The sequence below is a fragment of the Homarus americanus genome, unplaced genomic scaffold (assembly GCF_018991925.1).
Source record: "Homarus americanus isolate GMGI-L3 unplaced genomic scaffold, GMGI_Hamer_2.0 scaffold14467, whole genome shotgun sequence".
Taxonomy (NCBI): domain Eukaryota; kingdom Metazoa; phylum Arthropoda; class Malacostraca; order Decapoda; family Nephropidae; genus Homarus; species Homarus americanus.
Genome location: NW_024733734.1, coordinates 4,042,041 through 4,064,224, shown reverse-complemented (window position 1 = coordinate 4,064,224; position 22,184 = coordinate 4,042,041). Strand labels below are relative to the sequence as shown.

The 22,184-nt window shown below is 38.2% G+C and overlaps 1 protein-coding gene across 1 annotated transcript in view; it reads right to left on the bottom strand.

The window, feature by feature from the left end:
• Positions 1-21,969, bottom strand: part of LOC121869941 (integrator complex subunit 7-like) — a gene marked incomplete at its 3' end in the record, with an annotated part of 39,532 nt that extends 17,563 nt beyond the window's left edge. Inside the window, 3 exon segments of the mRNA XM_042371511.1 lie at positions 2,526-2,649; positions 5,366-5,504; positions 21,769-21,969. Of these exon segments, the coding sequence (XP_042227445.1) occupies positions 2,526-2,649; positions 5,366-5,504; positions 21,769-21,865 (360 nt within the window).
• Between the last annotated feature and the right edge of the window lie 215 nt (positions 21,970-22,184).

Here is a 22,184-nt window from a genome sequence, read left to right as displayed (position 1 = left end):
TTTTCCCCCAAAATTTCTCAGAGAGGGAAGAGCCAGCAGTGTAGTGTGAGAAGAGGGGGAGGGAGTTGGGTCCATTATTTGAATGGACATTAACTTGGCGACTGTATTTCTCTAATTCTCTCAAGTATTAATTGTGTGCATGTACCATCATAAAATTAAGATGTTATTTTTACTAGAACATAGGTATTGTGTCGGAAAAAGTAGAGTTTGGGGGTCGGGCCAATCTCTATTGGAATTAATCCCATATGTTCTGTTGTTCACTTAACGTGGTTTTCACTTAACACGGTACCCTGTGGGTTCAATTGACCGCGTTAAGGGGTACTACTGTACTGTATATACAGTGGTCCCTTGGTTAACGAGCACAATTCGACCAGAAGGTTGCTCGTTAACCGAAACCATTGTTTCAATGGGTTTTTGGGAAATTGGTTCCAGCTCACCGAAAATTACATACAAATGAAAAATAAATGCAGTAAAGTACACTTACTTTGAGGTGTGCATGTAGAAGGCTCCTGGTTGATGCTGATGATGATGGGAATTAGAAGTGAGGGTGGAGGAGAAGGGAGAAAAGAAGGCATTGGGGTGGAAGAGAAGTCATCCCATGCGCCATTTCACCCATGAAATTTTAGTTCACTTGGTGTAATTCAAGATTATTTTCTTCAAATCAACACTGCACTGCGCTATATATTATCAATATGTACTGTATGCAAAATATATTTCAAAATGACCAATAATTTGACTGGAAACACAGAAAAAAAGCGTTTATGTTGAAGAGTCTCAAACAAGATGTTCCTTCCTCTGAACCTGTAAACAAACTGACGCCAAGCTTGGTGTGCTGAGTGGCTGTTTGGTGCGCATAAAACTAGTTTCCTGTACTTCAATTATGTTCAATAATTGTTAAAATTACTAAAAAATTTAATATAAAACTTTTAAAATGATTGAATAGTACAACCTTCTTGATATTTACTAAAATGGTAAGGAATTTAAGCCCTAGAACCGATTACTGTATTGGCGGACTAATACGACAGCTAGTGAGCAAGCGAAAACATGTTGAGGGGCGCTTGTAAGGAATTCGTTAATCGAGGGATTGCTCGTTAACCGAAGTGAAGAATCTTATGGAAGGTAATTCGTTAACCAAAATTTCGTTAACCGAGGCGCTCGTTAACCAAGGGATCACTGTATACGGGTATATTAATAAAAAAACTATTTGACCGATTTTCATGAAACCTAAATAGAAACCTCATTGAGTAGGCTCCATTACTGTGTTAAACTTACATTCAAATCCATAAGTAAATAATGGCTTTAAAATAAAAATGACCCAACTCTGGCCTTAATGGCGATTTAGGGGATTTTTAGGAGTGTTTCTGACTTTATGCATTTTTTGGCTTTACGCTGGGTCCCAGGAACGTAATCCTGCATAAGTTGCGAGTCCACTGTATAAATTAGCAACATTGTATCCCTTCAACATTATGTTACAAAGCATTTTAAAATATGAAGTGAGAAAGCAGAAAGGTGTGGGTGATTAGAGAGATGGAGTGGAAGAGAGTGGTAATATCCCCAGTGTGTTGTCAGGCACTTCTCAACAGCTGATCTTTAACTTGCCACCAGGCAGTCACACAATAAGAGCTTCACGTGGATGCTTGCTGTCTTAATTCCCATGTTTTGGTTTTTTTTGTGTGTGTGTGGTGTGTGACTTGTAACAAAAATCTGGGTACGATAAGTTAACCTAAACAGACACAAAAATGATATAACGAGGTTCTCTGTAGCTATTTGATACAGTGAGTCAGTTATATATTCATGGGCTTTTATTTGCTAAAACAATTACTGGGTGCAGTTACCTTACACTCTTGACATACAGTATAGTCTCGATTTACGCGGATTTCCTTTACGCGGTTGGTCATTTATGCAGCACCTGGCCAGACCGGCAATTATTAGTCATGCGGTACATTCCATCATTTACGCAGGAAGCGGCGCGGGCAGGGTGCATGCTAGGTCGCCCAGTCAACAAAACATTACCGAGTTCTTCACCCGCCACCCACCACAGCCAGCCCAAGTCAGTGATAGTGAGGATATGGACTTTGAAGGGTTTGACAAAGAGGCCCTGCAAGCCTTTGTGGTGGATAGTGATACAGGTGATACAAGTGATACAGGTGAGGGCCAATAATCTGCCCTCTGCCTCAGAACCATCCCCGTGTGCCCAGCCATCTCTTCTACTAACGTAAGTGTTAAGAAACCTAATATTATTGATATACCTCTTAAATATTAATTGTGTGTGCATACCATCATAAAATTAAGAAGTTATTTTTACTACAACGTACGTATTGTGTCGGAAAAAGGGTAGTCTGGCGGTCGGCCCAGTCTCTATTTCAATTAATCCCATATGCTCTGTTACTTCGCTTACGCTTTTCTCGTTTTACGCGGACCTCCACGGGTTTAATTGACGGCGTATACGAGACTATACTGTATATTGTACAGGTAAATCTTTCCAGCAGTCCCACTGCTTTTATATCTGACGGACTAAAACTAACCGGATCATTTGAGTGCATGACAGTGGTGATGCGTCGGAGGAACTCGTCCACATTGATGAGCTTGTCCAAGTGGCGTCCGCACGACTCCACCACTTCCACCACACAAACCCGCACAAAGTTGCTCCTGAAATAAAAAGAATACAAAAGGCATCAATAACACAACATTTTCAATTTCTTTATAATATTTTTTCCCAATACTGTACGCAAGGTTGTTTCTATAGACTATAAAAATCCCCAATAGTAAATGAACTAAAGCTATGGTGAATCTTGCAATAGATTCACATATCAAACTTTACCTTAAAATTAAATTCCAATTCCAAATATTATCCCGAAAATCACTTAAACACCTCAAAATATTTGTTGTTTTCACTTGACATATCAACTAAATCTTCCAGAAAAATAATTTAATGACTCACAACATAAAAATGTGATGCTTTATAATAAAAATAATAAATAATTTATCAACACTTAGTACAGGTATACTGTATACTGTTCTGTACATGGTCCTATGAATTACTGTTTCATTTTTATGTTGTCAACCCAAACACAAAATGAAATGAAACCTGAACTTCCACAAAGTTAAGAAAATGTGAGAGTATCTATTTTTACACAATAAATAGCTAAATACAGTGGTGATAAAACTGTTTGGTGCAAAGGTTAGACGATGTGATAACTCTGTTGACTGCGGTATAATTAAGAATTTACCTAAAAGCTAATAGATTTGGAAGCAAGATATCCCCTGTAACCAGATACAGTCATGCGCCGGTTAACGTCCTAGATACGTTCTTGAAACCTGACGTTAACCGAAATGGACGTTGACCGATCATCACATAAACTTTGTATTTATACTTACGTGTATGTGGAATACTATATACGTGCATATACATTTTTACTCTTAAATCACTACTGTAGTGTGATACAGGTGATTAATTTTTATCTCTTGTGCAAAATACATGACATATATATTAAAATTATTCACTGTTTTACAAGGATTCCATCAATGCTGGGCAGATGGGGGAGAGGGTGGGAGCGAGCGAGGGGGTGTGGTGGGAGGGGAGGTAGTACGTTTGACAGTTGGCACAGGCCCAGGTCTAACATGTGTATATTTATCAGTTCTGAGGTGACTAAGCTTCTCTCTTATAAAAAGCCAGTGAAATGACCTGGGTGAATATAATTAACATAGCTGGGATTCTTGTAACATACTGATTAATTTGAATATAAACATGCTATAATTTGCACTAGACAACAATTTTAGTACCGTAATCAAATTAATACATGTGCACTCCAGCTTTGCACTAAGGTCATTTATTTCTATTACGTTTCTTTAGTATGGTGTGTGCATGTAAATGGATGAAAATAAATTTAGAAATTTATGTAAATCTACCCAAAAATACAGTTGAAAAACTTTATATTATAAAATGTATTACAGTATTGTACACTAATGTACAACAATTTTTATCTCTTGAGCAAAATATATGATGTTTATATTCAAATTATTGGCTGTCTTGCAAGGATTCCAGCAATGCAAATTATAATCTCCTAACTTTAGTCTGAGATATTATATAAAATAAACACCTTAAACCATAGAGTTATCACCAATCTTTTGTCTGGGAACACAAGGAGGGAGGTAGCCAGCGAGCGTGGGAAGAGTGGGAGGAACAGGGAGGGGGGAGGTGAGGTGAGGTGACAGAGTGTCTGGTGTTTGTTTATTTATTTGAGATAAGATTTGACAGTTGGCGCTGAAGGCCTGCGTGTTTATTTATCATTACTTAAGACTAAGCTCTTCTCATAATTTGCCACCCAAACGACCTGGGTGAATATAACTTACATTGCTGGGATTCTTGTAAGATAGTGATTTATTTGAATACCTGTATAAACAATCTATATTTGCAATAGACATAACAATTTAAGAACCGTAATCATTTAGTACATGCACAGTACAGGTTTGTTCCATTGTTAACAGAGGGACCACTGTATTGCAGTGTACTTGTACTGTACAATATTGACTAAATTCACTAGATAATGTACACAACTAATGGTTGGTAAAACTTGTCAAGTAAGTGAGTGTCAAGTCTGTCAGTATAAGTGGCATGTGTGAGTGCTTGTGTCCTCTATCATAGGAGTCTGTTTTCTCTCGCTTGAGGACGCCTGAGTCCGTTTTCTCTTAATCTTAGAGTGCAGTGCACCAGAGACTTTGTTATTCCTTAGTAATGACACAGAATTTGAAATTGCAACCCCAATTGCAACTGGGGTTGCAATTGTTGAGTCAACTAGATATGTCTGATTACAGCAAATGTGTTATTGTCAATTTGTAGGTGAAAGATTTTATCCTCAATAGATGTAGGTTAACATTACACCTGGAGGCAAATGCTTAAGGCCTAAGGAAGGATATTCCTTTAACACATAATATCTGGCCAGTATGGGAGGATCATCGTGTCTCCGTCAGGGGGTCGTGGAGTGGTGGTCCAGCAGGCGTCACGGAAGTGTTTTTGGGCCACGGACGTATACGCGATCGGACGTTGTTCGGTTGGACGTTAACCGGCGCATGACTGTACAAGTTATTACAGTATATTACCATATAATATCTGAGCTTATCTTTAAAATGGTTCTATAACACCTCCAGACCACCTAAGTTTTTCCTTATTCATATGCTGTATATCTGGGTTGTGTTCAGTGAAATATTTATGGTTCCCTGAAAGATATACTGTAGATGCTTATTATACATGTACATATTCTAAAACCCACAAGAAAAATATTTAAATAGTGATCAAATCAGAGAACCTATTGGATTACTAAAGATGATTTAACAAAAGTATTGGTCTGAATAGTGAAAAACTCACCCTGGTGTCTCCTGTCGGAATACTTCTGCCAATTTCAACAGAGCAGAATTAATTAAAATAGGAAAGGGATATTTTTCAAATAGTGCCGGAAACTTGGAAATAGCTTCACACTGTTCCCCCGTTCTTGAAGACTTCAGCCCTGAAATAAACAAAACAAAGTGTTATATGTAATACTGTACAGTCAACCCTCGCTTTACGCGGTCCCACTTTACGCGTTTCCACTTTTACGCGGTACCCTGCCAAACACGGAATGCTCACTTTCCACGGTGTGTGTACCATTTTATGCGGAGAGCGGCGCGAGCAGGGTGCTCACAAGGTCGCCCAGTCATCAAAACATTACCGAGTTCTTCACCCGCCACCCACCACAGCCGGCCCAAGTCAGTGATAGTGAGGATATGGACTTATACGGACTTTGAGGGGTTTGACAATGAGGCCCTGCAAGCCTCTGTGGTGGATAGTGATACAATTGATACAAGTGATACAGGTGAGGGCCAATAATCGGCCCTCTGCCTCGGAACCAACCCCCCATCCCCGTGTGCCCAGCCATCTTTTCTACTAATGTAAGTGTTAATAAACCTAATATTATTGATATTTCTCTTAATTATTAATTGTGTGTGCATACCATCATAAAATTAAGAAGTTATTTTTACTACAACGTAGGTATTGTGTCTGAAAAAGTGGAGTTTGGGGGTCGGCCCGGTCTCTATTTCAATTAATCCCATATGTTATGTTGTTCACTTTACGCGGGCCGCCGTGGGTTCAATTGACTGCATAAAGTGAGGGTTCACTGTATACTGAAATTTTAGAGTATACTACTTTTGCTTGTTTTTTTTTATACCTCTTGGCCGTTTGGGCGGTCAGTCACGTCTCTGTTCCACATCACTAGCAAATACTAGATCCAGAATGTATCTGTACTTGCACCAGTGTGTATCAGCACCCTAGTATTATATAAAATTTACCCCAATATACAATAACATACGCACATATATTCGTGCACACACACAGTAGAAGCAAAAGTACCCAAAATTCAATGTACTCAAGTAAAAGTAAATAAGTACCCAGTATCTCAATCATAAAGTACTCAAGTACTGTAGTGAAAGTAAAAAGTAACAAGAAAATTATTAATTTTCTCATATATTAAAATAAATCCCCAGTAAATTATAAAAAAAAACTAGTTAACTTAAGATAAAAATAAAAGACACACATGTTTACAGTGGTCCCTCGGTTAACGAACTCAATTCGTTCCAGAGGGTCGTTTGTTAACCAAAAATTTCGTTAACCGAAACCATTGTTTCAATGGGATATTGGGTAATTGGTTCCAGCTCACAAAAATGTATATGCAAAGTAAAGCCAAAAATGCATAAAGTCAGAAACACTCCTAAAATTCCCCTAAATCGCCCTTAAATCACTATATATATCATACATATACACTAGAACAAAAAAATCACTACTGTAATGTGATACAGGTGATTAAATTTATCTCTTGTGCAAAATATATGACGTTTATATTCAAATTATTCGCTGTCTTACAACGATTCCAGCAATACAAATTATATTCTCCTAACTTTAGTCTGAGATATTATATAAGATAAACACTTTAAAGCCTAATGAAAACGGCAAACTTTTGTCTGGGAAGGGAGGGAGGGAGGGAGGGAGGGAGGGAGGGAGGGAGGGAGGGAGGGAGGGAGGGAGCGGGAGGTGAGTGTATTTTGATTGAAAGATAGTGCGTCTGGTGAAGTATAATTTGTTTATTTACTTGATTTTTTGTTTTTAGCTCATAAAACTCAGAAATGACCAAGGCAGAATACAATTTACATTGCTGGAATTCTTATAAGATGGTGATTAACTGCAATAATAATAATAAAGAACCATAAAGAAATACAAAAATAAAAAAAGATCAAGAGTGAGAAACAATATACTGTATGTATGTTGTGTTGTCAATGGTAAGAGAAACAATTGAAACCCTGCAACTGTGTGTAAATGAGGCAGAAAGTCAGATCAGCAACCTGGGACTTGGTCACAATTTTCGTGATGCCATATTGCAGCAGGGTCTACCATTAGTCAATACATTATGCTTCCAATATCTTCCCAGGCGGTAGTACCTCCCTGTTTGGTAACTACCTATCTACCTACTACCTAGCTAGCGTGTGTGTATTATCATTTAATAAATTTTCTGTGAACTGGGGGTATAATGAGGTGAGTAAAAACATAGCACACAATTCTCTAAGTTTAAGTCTGATATACGGTTACAGTGATAATTTTTTTATAAACATCATTGACGGGAAAGCTGCCTCACAGACTTCCAAATTGTATCAGAACCTTGATAGCTTGATTTTTAACCGGTGAATGTCAATTTGATAAATAACTCACAACATTGATATGTCATCATAGATGGCAAAATCACCCTTGCCTCATTGTCAGCCTGTAATTCTGCTATTTCAAGGACAAAAGAGCCACACTGTTTTACATCCGTCTTGGACAGAACCTGAACAAAATCCAAAGACTCAGTAAGCAACTCAAGGAATCTATCATTGAAATTTGCTGCCATTTTTTGTCTGCATCCATGGGAAGCACAGAGTGCATTGAGCTGTGAACAGTTCAAAGATAGGAGTGTGAATTTTCTGCTGTGTAACGTGTCATCAGCATTCACCTTCCTTGGACACATCTGACTTGACACAAAGAGAGTAACTGCATTATTCTCTCAACCATAATTTATGGTCCCGACATCATGAGACAGCACCTGTCGGCCACGTCCTTCAGTCCTTGTCACCTGGACTATGAGCTTTATGAGACCCCATCGACCCCATGACCTCTATGTGACCCCTTATGATGCAACTTGCGACCCTAATCGGGGTCACGACCCCATGTTTGGGAACCAGTGGTCTAGATATCTAAACGACATTATTATAAGACCTACTGGCTTAGTTGCTTGATTCACCTTCTCACAATGGTCTGAAAACGTAACTTCACTGTCAATGTACACACTCGGGTCCTTTTCTCATTCGGTCTATGTTAATGCTGTTTCTTCATCCCGTTGGGACATGTGATACGCCTCCTTACTCTTGGCATAATCTAAGTGCATTCTCTTAAACTTTGTGACATTATATCTTAACAGCCCTTTCTTAAACAACCCTTAAAGCTGACAGAAAACTTTCTGCAACTTTTCACAGTCCATCTGGCTCTTATTTTCCCTGAATAACTTGGCATTGTCCGAAACATTTGTATGGAGGAAGGAGTGTATAGCTTCTACCACATCATTTAAACAAACAAACAATAATGAGCCCAGTACACTGCTTTATGGTACCCCGCTTGTCATAGATACGCGTGACGATTTTGTGCCATTAATCACCACGCACTGCTTGCAGTTAGGATGCTCCCTGAATACCATATCGCATGTTCTGTAGTGTACTCGATATATTCATCATTCACACTACACTTTGGGATCATTCACAAAATTCCATTTTAAACTAAAGTACTGTATTACCTATACCTAACCTAATCTACCTAACCTACAATAATAATAATAATAATAATAATAATAATAATAATAATAATTATAATAATAAATACTACTACTACTCTCACTAATAATAATATTAATACAGTAAGTCCTCGCTTAACGTCGTCCCACTTAAAGTTGTATTAGTACTACGTTGCTGAACTTTAGAGACCAAAAATTTGTTTAATATCCCGGTGATCCGATACTATGTCGTTTTGCATCATCACGGACTACTCTCTACGATGCATCACCTGCTCTTGTCTGGCCGCGCTACGCCCTCACTCGCGGAACGTCACAGCGTCCTCAAGCGATGCCAAGCCAGTCTCTGTTACGAATTCACATCATTCGTGTGTGCTTATGTGCTTTTGCTCTAAAACTGTACTAAAACCATTCCAAATGGCTTCCAAGCGCCCATCAAGCACTGCTCATGCTAGTGTAGTGAAGAGGCAACGGGTAAGACCATTACTCTTGCTAAGAAAATGGCTGTATTAACCCAATTTGAAAGAGGGGAACATGCTGTGGACGGAGCCGCTGTGCTTGGTCTAACCCCCACAACGGTGCGTACTATCCTGACCAACACTGACAAGATTAAGGTTAGTGCTGGAAGTGGTTCTTCTCTGAGTGCTACTAAGACGACTCGTACTAGAAGCACTGTGATAAAGAAGGTGGAAAAGATGCTGGCAATGTGGATAGAGGACCAGAATCAACGCAATGCCCCTGTGAGCCTTATGGTTATCCAGCATAAGGCCAGATCCTTGTTTGACAACATAAAGGAAACAGAGGGTGAAGGCCGAGGCTGGTTTCAACGATTTAAGCTGCGTTATAATTTTCACAACATAAAGATGACTGGTGAGGCTGCTAGTTCAGATACGGTTGCTGCCGAGACATTCCCACCAACAACGGACAAGGAGCAAACATCAACGGAGGAGGAGCAAGCAGCAGCATAGGAACCCCAGTCAGAGCAGGAGGAGGAGGAGCAAGCAGCAGCATAGGAACCCCAGTCAGAGCAGGAGGAGGAGGAGCAAGCAGCAGCATAGGAACCCCAGTCAGAGCAGGAGGAGGAGGAGCAAGCAGCAGCAGAGGAACCCCAGTCAGAGCAGGAGGAGGCAGCGAGAGAGACTCAGTGACTCACCACCCTCCTCCTCTACCACCCTCCTCCGCTCCCGCCCTCCTCCGCTCCCACCCTCCTCCTCTACCACCCTCCTCCCCACCCTCTCTCCCCGCCTCCTCACACCCTCCTCCTCTCCCTCCTCCGCCTCCCACCTCCTCCGCCTCCTCGCTCCCCCACCCCCTTCCTCCGCTCCTACCATCCCCTTCTTCGCTCCACTACCCACCACACACTCTACCAACTCTGCCCATCAGTGAGTACCAATACAAACTTAGTTCTATATACGATTCTCTATAGAAATGGCAATCATTTTCTGTATATGTAACTTCTTTCATGGGCAAAGGGAGGCTGGGGAACGTAACTCCTGTATTTGATCTATTTATTAAGGGGAAAATTAATATGCTTAACGTTGTTTCGCATAACGTCGCATTTTCAGGAACGTAGCACCGACGTTAAGCGAGGACGCCCTGTAATACAGTGAACCCTCGAAGATCTGTACTAAAAGGACACCACCTGTCCAAAAGAGAAGATTGTCCGTATCTTCCAGCGAATGTACTAAATGTATAAAAATGAAATATGATATAAAAATTACCAAAAAAAACATATTTTATGGCATGTAAGACGCACCCCATTTTAGCAGGGAGCATTTAGGAAAAACCTTGTGTGTATTTTCCTCCTGTAGTATTCCCAAACCAGTAAATAAAAGCAAAATGAAAGTTTAACACAATCACCATTTACATACACTCCCTGCTTCATCAAAGCAACAGAGACCAGCTGGGATGCTGCTTCCACCGATTCCCTAGCAACGCCCCCGCCTCCTACACTCTGGGTCCTCCTCCTGCTCCCTCACTGAGCCAGTTAACTCGTGTGCAATGAAATCATATTACAGTTGTGTTTGTCCTTACGACAATTATATCTTTTACTTTTTTTTCACAATATGTATGTAGGATGGTGTGTGCATGTAAATGAGTAAAAATAAATGAAGAAAGTTAAGTACGGTATATCTACGTGAAACTATGAGTTTAAAAACAACCATAACACGTCACAGCTTGGCCCAGTAGCCTGGTGGGTAACCACTAATGGTAAAGAAATACATAAAGCGAGACAACTGGGAATGCCAACGTATGAACAGTTGGTGCGTATATGTGAAAACATATCATCATTTCTCTACATATGAATATGAAAGCAACACTTATTTACTGTTCATATATGTTTTAAATAATATTTATGAACGTAAAACAAAAATTCTGCTCACCAATGGTGGTAAAGTCTAAAACATAAGGACAGTCAATGATGTTGTGTGAGTTTTTACTCAGATGACAAAGTCATCAGGTTCAACTCTGGCTGAAGCTGTAGCTTTTCATAAAGCTGTTGTTGAAACTGTTACTGAACCTGAAGGTGATGTTGAAGCTGCTTATGATGCTGAATTTGATGATGTAGCTGAAGTTGATGGTTTAGGCCTTTGAATAATAAAGCTGTCGAAAGAACCTTGCACAGCTGCTTTCTTTTCTCATTATACATCGTTATGTTGAGGTCATTTGCATTTATTCAAATTTAAATTATTTTTTTCTGTTAATGGATCCACTTCAGAAAATATGTTCATTGCTTGCTCCATATAATATCCATAGACCTCTCACCTTTTTTATATCGTTTTAACACATCTAGTTTCTTGGCTAAGCTTATACACTTTCTATTAGCTTTTGAAAACAACACTACCATCACTTGCTCTCTTGCTCATGTTGAATAAGGATGCAAAAATGCTGTAAGAAACCTGAGAAAGTTTTTATCCTGTTCCAGATGCATGAAAACAAAAGGCCCACCAAGCTCCGACTGTTGTTTACCACTCATTAGCCAGGCAGCTTCTTTGCGCAAGGCGCTCTTAATATTTTTTACAGTATTTTTTTTTATAATACATATCGGGATGTAGTTATTATTTGTAAGAAAATGTAATTTTATTTTATTTTATTTCTAATATACAGTCATGAGCCGGTTAACGTCCTAGACACGTTCTTGGAAACGTGACGTTAACCGAAATGGACGTTGTCCGATCATCGCATAAACTTTGTATTTATACTTATGTGTATGTGGAATACTATATATGTACATATACACTTTTACTGTTAAATCACTACTGTAATATGATACAGGTGATTAATTTTTATCTCTTGTGCAAAATACAAGACGTTTATATTAAAATTATTCACTGTTTTACAAGTATTCCAGCAACGCTGGGCAGATGGGGGAGAGAGAGGGTGGGAGCGAGCGAGGGGGCGTGGGGGGAGGGGAGGTAGTATGTTTGACAGTTGGCACAGGCCCAGGTCTAACAAGTGTATATTTATCAGTTCTTAGGTGATTAAGCTTCTCTTTTATAAAAAGCCAGTGAAATGACCTGGGTGAATATAATTAACATAGCTGGGATTCTTGTAACATACTGATTAATTTGAATATAAAAATGCTATAATTTGCACAAGACAAAACAATTTTAGTACCGTAATCAAATTAGTACATGTGCACTCCAGCTTTGCACTTAGAAATCTATGTAAATCTACCAAAAAATACAGTTGAAAAACTTTTTTATAAAATGTTCTACAGTACTGGACACTAATGTACAACAATTTTTATCTCTTGAGCAAAATATATGACGTTTATATTCAAATTATTTGCTGTCTTGCAAGGATTCCAGCAATGCAAATTATAATCTCCTAACTTTAGTCTGAGATATTATATAAGATAAAAACTGTAAGCCTAAAAGCCTGGCTGGGGGGGGGGGCGTAGCCAACCGCGCCACCGAGCGAGGGGTTTGGGGGGGGTGGGGGGATTGAGGTTATAAGTTTGAGGTGAAGGTCTCTGTGTGTTTATTTAACAGTCCTACTTAGCCTCTCTCATTTTAAAATGCCAGCGATATGACCTAGGAGAATATAATTAACATAGCTGGGATTCTTGTAAGATAAAGATTTATTTGAATATAAACATATTGTAATTTGCACTAGACAACAATTTTAGTACCGTAATCAAATTAGTACATGTGCACTCCAGCTTTGCACTAAAGTCATTTATAGTATTTCTTTTACATTTCTTTTAGTATGGTGTGTTCATATAAATGTATGAAAATAAATGAAGAAATTTATGTAAATCTACCCAAAAATACAGTAGAAATTTTTTTTATAAAATGTACTACAGTATTGTACAATAATGTACTACATTTTTTATATCTTGAGCAAAATATATGACGCTTATATTCAAATTTCAAATTAATCTCTGTCTTGCAAGGATTTCAGCAATGCAAATTATATTATCCTAACTTTAGTCTGAGATATTATATAAAATAAACATAAAGAAATCACCAATCTTTTATCTTGAACACGAGGGTGGTGGGAAGAGGGGGGAGGGGGGCGGCAGGGGGTGAGGGGACAGAATGTCTGGCGTTTGTTTGTTTATTTATTTGAGATAAGATTTGACAGTTGGCGCTGAAGGCCTGCCTGCGTGTTTATTTATCATTACTTAAGAGTGATTAAGCTTTTCTCATAATTTGCCACCCAAACGACCTGGGTGAATATAACTTACATTGGAGGGATTCTTGTAAGATAGTAATTTATTTTATTTTTTTATTTTTCAATTTAAATTTTAATTGTTTATTCCTTGATAGAGGAAGCGGGATCCTAGTGCTGTCACTTGGTACCCCTGTACCATAACACCAGAAGCAACTGGCCAGTGTCCCAAGTATATACAGTACAGTACAGTCATCTCTTGGTTATCGCGCCTAATTGGAACCCCGCAGATAACGAAAGTACAGAACCTATGGGATTTATTCTAATTGGTTCATTTACCCAAGACCCAACCCCAAGTTACCCATTTTACGACCATTTATACCCACTAAATATATATATAATGTTATGGTAAATATCATAAACACACATAGGCATGGCTAGGTTTATTACAAAGTGATGAAAAGGGTACGCTTAATACTGTAGTCCACAAAACATGTAGCTATGCTTTTTTTATTTGGTCCCCCATCATACGAGTCCGTTTTCTCTCACATCAGGATGCCTGAGTCCTCCGTTTTCTCTCTTAATCTTAGAGTGCACCAGAAACTTTACTATTTTTAGTAATGCCACAGAATTTGAGATGGCAACCCCAATTGCAACTGGGGTTGCAATTGTTGAGGCAACTAGATATGTCTGATTACAGCAAATGTGTTATTGTCAATTTGTAGGTGAAAGATTTTATCCTCAATAGATGTAGGTCAACATTTCATCTGTAGGCAAATGCTTAAAAAAGCTTAAGTAAGGAAGCATATTCCTTTAACACATAATATCTGACCAGTATGGGGAGGATCAACATGTCTCTGTCAGGGGGTCGTGGAGTGGTGGTCCAGCAGGCGTCACTCTTTTGGGGGGGGGGGGTGGGGGGCGGGCGCCACGGACGTATATGCGATCGGACGTTAACCAGCGCATGACTGTATTTTGGTTGTAAATACAAATGAAAAACGGACGTAAATTGAATTGGGTCCTAAATTACCTAGGGTTTTAAATATGAAAAGTTGTTGGTCGAACCTTTGTTATCGGAGGCTTTACTGTACATGTAAAGAATTAAATAAAAAATTGCAAAATTAGCTGAGTCAGTATATACTGTATACTGTATACAGTGACCCCTCGTTTAACGAACGCCTCGGTTAACGAAATTTCGGTTAACGAACTGCCTTCCATAAGGATCTTCAATTCGGTTAACGAACAAAAATTCGGTTAACGAATTTCTTTCGAACCGACCTCAACATGTTTTCGCTTGCACTGGCCGGGCAACCAGCTTTAGTATCAGTCCGCCAATACATTAATCGGTTCTAGGGCTTAAATTCCTAACTATTTTAGTAAATATCAAGAAGTTTATACTATTCAATAATTTAAAAAATTGAATATTCAATTTTTTAGTCATTTTAACAATTATTGAACATAATTGAAGGTAAAGTGACTAGTTTAAAGCGCAGCATCCAGCCTCTTAACACAGCAAACAGGCGTTAGTCTCTCTGTTTTCACTGGAGGTAACATCTTGCTTGAGCCTCTCTTCAACCAAACGCTTTTTTCTGTGTTTCCAAGCAAATTATTGGTCATTTTGAAATATATTTTACATATTGACAATATATAATGCAGTACAGTGTTGATTTAAAGAAAATAATCTTGAAATACACCAAGAGAACTAAAATTTTATGGGTGAAATGGTGCCATGGGGTGACTTCTCTTCCACCCCAATGCCTTCTCTTCTTCCTTCTCCTCCACCCCCATTGTAATTCCCATCATCATCATCATCATCCAGGAGCCTTCTACATACACACCTCAAAGTAAGTGAACTTTTCTACCATTTTTGTTGAATTTAGGAAATTTTCGGTGAGCTGGAACCAATTACCCAAAAACCCATTGAAACAATGGTTTCGGTTAACGAACGACCTTCTGGAACGGATTGAGTTCGTTAACCGAGGGGTCACTGTATAAGATTCCTAACTTCAACTTGAATTCTGGCAACTACGATTTAGACCCCCTTATTAAGGACATTCTGGTTAAAACTTTAACATAAGAACATAAGAATGGAGGAAACTGCAGCAGGCCTATTGACCCATACTGGGCAGTCCCATTTACACCCAACCCCTATTGCTCATATATCCATCCAACCTATGTTTGAAGCTATCCAGCGTATTCGCATTAATGATGAGTTTGAAGCTATCCAGCTAATTGTGTTTTCTTTTAAAGATCATATAAAATGTTTCATTTTGTGTTTTAGTTGTCATTTCCTGTTATTTAGTAACCGTAATTTAAATATCCTGAGGTGGCATGTTTGGCACATTTTAACATTTAAACCTGATTATATATTCCGTATATTATACACTGTACTACAGCATTTTATTTAACAGTTGTTAGTCAAAATGTTTTAATTTTATGGCCACTTTTAGTTTTATAATTCACCTGTACTTAATCAAAGCATAGCATTGGCGAGGTGCTGGACAACTCGAACCCAAGCAAATTACAGTCAACCCTCACTTTATGCGGTCCCACATTCCGCGTTTCCACGTTTACGCGGTGCCCTGCCAGAACCCAGGATGCTCACATTCCGCGGTGGGTGTACCCCTTTACACGGTGAAGTATAATTTTTTTATTTAGCTCATAAAATTCATACAAATTATCCAGCCAGAATATAATTTACATTGCTGGAATTCTTACAATTTGATGATCATTTTGAATATAAACATCATAGATTTTGCATTAGACATACAAATTTTAGATATAATGTTTACTCTTGAGTAAATATGTTATCTTTTGTGCAAAATATATGATATTTATATTCAAAATATTCCTGGTCTTACAAGGAATCCAGCAATGTCAATTATATTATCCTAACTTTAGTCTGATTTATTATTTATTACTAAAAAGGTAAACAGTCTGGTATTCCCACACATTTATCTAGTAGGGACGGTTGGTGGGGGTGGGAGGGAGGGAGGGAGGGACCGGCGACCGACCATCTGTTACCGTGTGAAGAATAAATTTTTTTTTTATTAACTTAAGATATTTATTTTAGCTCATAAAATATATATATAATTACCTGGAATTCTTACAATTTATGATCATTTTGATATATAATATATATATTTTGCATTATTTAAAATTTTCAAAAATAAATGCGTACACCCGTAATTATCTTTTCCGTGGATTTATGCGTTTACATTCAAAATATTCCCCCATTTTATGAATTATATATGTATATTATATGTATAGTTCAAGTTTTTAAGACCATATTTATTATATAAATGGGAGGTCCCCAAAAAACGGGTAATAGTTTCGTTAGGTTGAAAAATATTTACCAGTAACTACCAGTAAACAATGGAAACGATGCACGGACATTAACACCAGCTGTGCATGGTATTGGTACCATAGGTACAGGCACGATGTCATGTAAAACAATAGTATTCATTTTTAAAGTTTATTTATAGATACTGTACATAAATTTTTGTTCATTACATTTGAAACATCAATCTTTGTTAATTAAATTTGAAACAAAAGAAAACTACGATACCTGGTATTTTCATTAAAATATTACATCACAAGTATATTTTACCTTAACTGTGACTGAATGAATATAGGTATTCTCAGAAATAAATATGGAAATATAATATTTTTGCTGGAATGACATACATATTACAGTGGAAAGTGGGACGAAAACAATGACTTTCGCTTTCTTTCGTTATTCAAAAGATTTTACCGTAATCGCTTTTCGAATGGTTTTCAGTTAAAAAACTGTTGTACTCGTACTGTATTACAATAATATTCTATCCTATCATTAGCCTTATAATCCCACAACTGAAAACCATTCGAAAAGCGATTACGGTAACATCTTTTGAACGAAAGAAAGAGAAAGTCATTGCTTTCGTCACAATTTTATCCCACTTTCCACTGTAATACGTACATCATTTCAGCAAAAATATTACATTTCCATGTTCTCAGAAATAAATGGTAGTTTTGTTGAAACGTAATGTACAATATTTAATATTAAAATGCAAAAATAGCTATAAAAACAATTAATACACCCGTAATGTACTGGCTGGCATCTCCACTCGTCCCTGCTCCCGCGTTCAAGGTCACCACTCCTCCCAACTCACTCCCTCCACTCCCTCCTCTACCCCCTCTGCCTCCTCCCCGTCACTACTGCCGACAATGAACACAAATGTTTTGTGAATAACTGCACCTCCACTTCCTATGTACTGTACAGTACTGAACTGTACTGTGCTGTGCATTTTTACAAACAATAAACATGGGAAGAAAAGCTATTAAAAAAAAAAGAGATAAGAATTTCACTTTACTGTACCGTACCTCTCCTCGGCGACAGGACGGGGGTCATCGGGTTTATCGTCACTCAATTCCATAACAGGTGGTGAAGTGGGGGCGACGGTGGATTCAGCTGCTTCCTCACTGCCGCCAGTGATTGGCGTTAAATCTCTCCTTCGGTGATCAAAGAACATGGTGATGGTGAGTTGTCGTCTCTTTCTTTCATTTCTTCCATGATGTTTTTGTATGGAGCGAAAATTTCATCCATCCCTCGCATGAATTTCAGGGCACGCACCATGGAGGGGTCCATACTATAGGCCAGGTTTTTCAGTGCCTCAATATTCCTGGTCATCTCCCCCAACTTCTCCAACGTTATTTCTTGGTGCTCTTCCTCATCCTCTTTCCCTTTCGCTTCCTCTTCCTTGCCTGAGTCTACTAACTCCTGTAGATCCTCCTCGGTCAGCTCAGTGTCGTGCTCTTCAATTAGCTCCCTAATCTCATCCTCTGCCATGTCCCAGAAGCCTTCAGCAGCCACTTTCCTTGACAGTGCCAGGGTCTTTCTGAATATATTCATTAAAATCCATCAAAATCATTTTCCTTGTCATCTTCTTAAGCACCAAACAGCTCCTCCCAGTCTTCTTGAACAGGGCTAGAGGGTACGTGTTTTTCGAATCGTTTTCAATTAAAAAAATGTTACAGCACATGTATATTTTACCTAAACTGTGCCTGAATGAATATATTCTCAGAAATAAATAGTAGTTTTGCTGAAACGTGATGTATTTCAATGTAAAATAGGATAAAATACATGACGAAAACAAAAGACTTTACCTAACCTTCCAATGTTCAAGAGATGTTACTCGTTTTTTTAAGTTTTCGGTTAAAATACTGTTATATTACAATGATATTATATTCATACCGTGCTTGATATACTACATTCACGGAAATGTAATATTTTTGCTGAAATGACGTACGTATTACAGTGGAAAGTGACGAAAACAATGACTTTCACTTTCTTTCGTTCAAAAGATGTTTCCGTAATCGCTTTTCAAATGGTTTTCAGTTTAAAAAACTGTTGCATCAAGTGAATTAGGATAGAATGTTATTGTAATACAACAGTTTTTTAACTGAAAACCATTCGAAAAGCGATTACGGTAACATCTTTTGAACGAAAGAAAGCGAGTCATTGCTTTCGTCACTTTCCACTGTAATACGTACGTCATTTCAGCAAAATATTACATTTCCATATTCTCAGAAATAAATAGTAGTTTTGCTGAAACGTAATGCATTTCAATGTAAAATAGGATAAAATACATGAAAACAAAAGACTTTACCTAGCCTACCGATGTTCAAGATATGTTACTCGTTTTTTTAGTAGTTTTCGGTTAAAATACTCTTATATTAGTGATATTCTATTCATACTGTGCTTGATATAATACATTCACGGAAATGTAATATTTTTGCAACTACAATGCTGATGTCAAAACAAGCGTGGTTACAGCGAGACTGATTGAGGTTGCGGGAGAGGGCGGTGTCCCGTGTTCGGTGCCGCGCGCGAGTTGAATGGCGCGCGATTTGAATGTACTTCAATTACTTCAATGTACAGAATATTCCTCCAGCGGGGCAATCCGCGTATTTGCAAATCCGTGTATTATAAACCCGCGTATGTTAAGGGCCGACTGTATACAGTGGTCCCTCGGTTAACGAGCACAATTCGTTCTAGAAGGTTGCTCGTTAACCGAAAAACTCGTTAACCAAAACCATTGTTACAATGGGTTTTTGGGTAATTGGTTCCAGCTCACCGAAAATTGCCTAAATTCAACAAAAATGGTAGAAAAGTTCACTTACTTTGAGGTGTGTATGTAGAAGGCTCCTGGATGATGATGATGATGGGATTTAGAATAGGGGTGAAGGAGAAGGAAGAAGAGAAGGCATTGGGGTGGAAGAGAAGTCACCCCATGGCACCATTTCACCCATAAAATTTTAGTTCTCTTGGTGTATTTCAAGATTATTTTCTTTAAATCTACACTGCACTGCATTATATATTGTCAATATGTAAAATATATTTCAAAATGACCAATAATTTGCTTGGAAACACAGAAAAAAAGCGTTTAGTTGAAGAGAGTCTCAAGCAAGATGTTACCTCCAGTGAAAACAGAGAGAGACTAACTCCTGTTTGCTGTGTTAAGAGGCTGGATGCCGCACATTAAACTAGTCACTTTACCTTCAATTATGTTCAATAATTGTTAAAATGACTAAAAAATTTAATATTAAACTTTTAAAATTATTGAATCGTATAAATTTCTTGATATTTACTAAAATAATAAGGAATTCAAGCCCTAGAACCGATTAATGTATTGGCGGACTGATACTAAAGCTGGTTGCCCGGCCAGTGCAAGCGAAAACATGTTGAGGTCGGTTCGTAAGAAATTCGTTAACCGAATTTTTGTTCGTTAACCGAATTGAGGATCCTTATGGAAGGCAGTTCGTTAACCGAAATTTCGTTAACCGAGGCGTTCGTTAAACGAGGGGTCATTGTATGTATATATATATATATATATATATATATATATATATATATATATATATATATATATATATATATATATATATATAATCCACAATGAAAATGAAATAATATAATATCTTGATAAAATCACACGGGAAAATGGAAACAACGGAGTACCTTAGCTTTCGTCTTTATTCAAGACATCTTCAGAGGCAACTAGATTACATGGACAGAGAGAGGCTTAAATATACAGGGTGACCTAAAAACATGAGGTCAGGTCATAATGATGACATCCACTAATCCCCACACCAACACAACCGTAGACTCTATTGCTAATTAAGGTATTCATTCTATGTTAGGTGAGGTTGTAAATATGCATATTACAGCAACCACAGCCTTTGAAAAAAAAAATGGTTTTCTGATGGCTTTTGATGTGATTAGTTGAAATCTGACCCTTGTTTTTGTCATAAGTCACTCGTTTGAGATTTATCCCCCCCCCCCATAACAATACTGGGGAAAAGAGAGGGGGAATATCAGCTTGGGGCAAAAAAACGAGTGATTTGTAAATTATACAATACAACCAAACTAAACATTACCTAACCGGGGGCTGACCCTGGTGGCCCTACCGGGGCAAGGTAACAACCCAGAGTCTCGTGGTCAGCCTCCACAATAATATCAACAGCCATTACAGTAATTCTTACTTTACTCTGGAGTCAGGGTCAGCGTCTGAGTCAGGGTCAGTGTCTGAGTCAGGGACAGAGTCTGAGTCAGGGTCAGTGTCTGAGTCAGGGACAGAGTCTGAGTCAGGGACAGAGTCTGAGTCAGGGACAGCGTCTGAGTCAGGGACAGCGTCTGAGTCAGGGTCAGTGTCTGAGTCAGGGACAGAGTCTGAGTCAGGGACAGAGTCTGAGTCAGGGTCAGTGTCTGAGTCAGGGTCAGTGTCTGAGTCAGGGTCAGTGTCTGAGTCAGGGTCAGTGTCTGAGTCAGGGACAGAGTCTAGGGACAGGTGCTCTGATTTCATTCTTTTTAAAATTCAATAACTTCATTATAAATTTGCGATGGAAGTGTATATAAGTAATTGAAACTATAAAAATTAGTTCTATCGATTGAGTGATGAGAATTTCCGGAATTCTTTGGTCACTGTAATCTGCACAATTACCGGTTTGGTTAGGTTAAATTAGTTTGGCTTTTGAGTTTACCCATGTGTATTTCCGATGTTTTATTCGATTTTGAAGTTGATTTTTGTTGGAAATCAGTTCTTAGTAGTGGGGGATATCTCAAAAAACGAGTGATTTCCGACAAAAATATCACCGGAAAAGCACATTACTCAACTCAAGGGCCATATGGGTAGAAAATGCAAATTTACCAATACATATTATTTTAGTGCACAATGTCACTGATGTGTTACCAGAGACTCGTGAAGTAACAATTAGCTTTATTTTTCATTGTGAAACTAGTGGCAGTGTCAGTACCAGTAATCTTTACCTCTGTCCAGTTCTAGTAGAGCTGAGTTACCATCTTGGTCTTGTTCACTCAAACCAATATCAGGAAATGAGATTGGTCTTGCTAGAGCTGTGGCCATTATTACCCAGATTTAATTAACGTCAGCTGCTAAATCATGTGTTACTGTGACTCCACCGCCAGATGAAGAGTCACTGTTGTTGTCACTGGGAGCAACTTGTTCAATGTAGAAAATAAACCACGAACAGCATGGAGGCCATCCAGCTAAACTATTTATACTTTCCTTTCTATTTACGTTATTATAAAGAGTATACCAATTAAAAAAGGAATATATAATCTGAATGAGCCTAGAAGTTCAAATGATATACTTTTATTTTTATATGATTACTTATTTTCAATAGTTCTCTGTAACACACCTATTATTCTCTTTTTACTTTTTT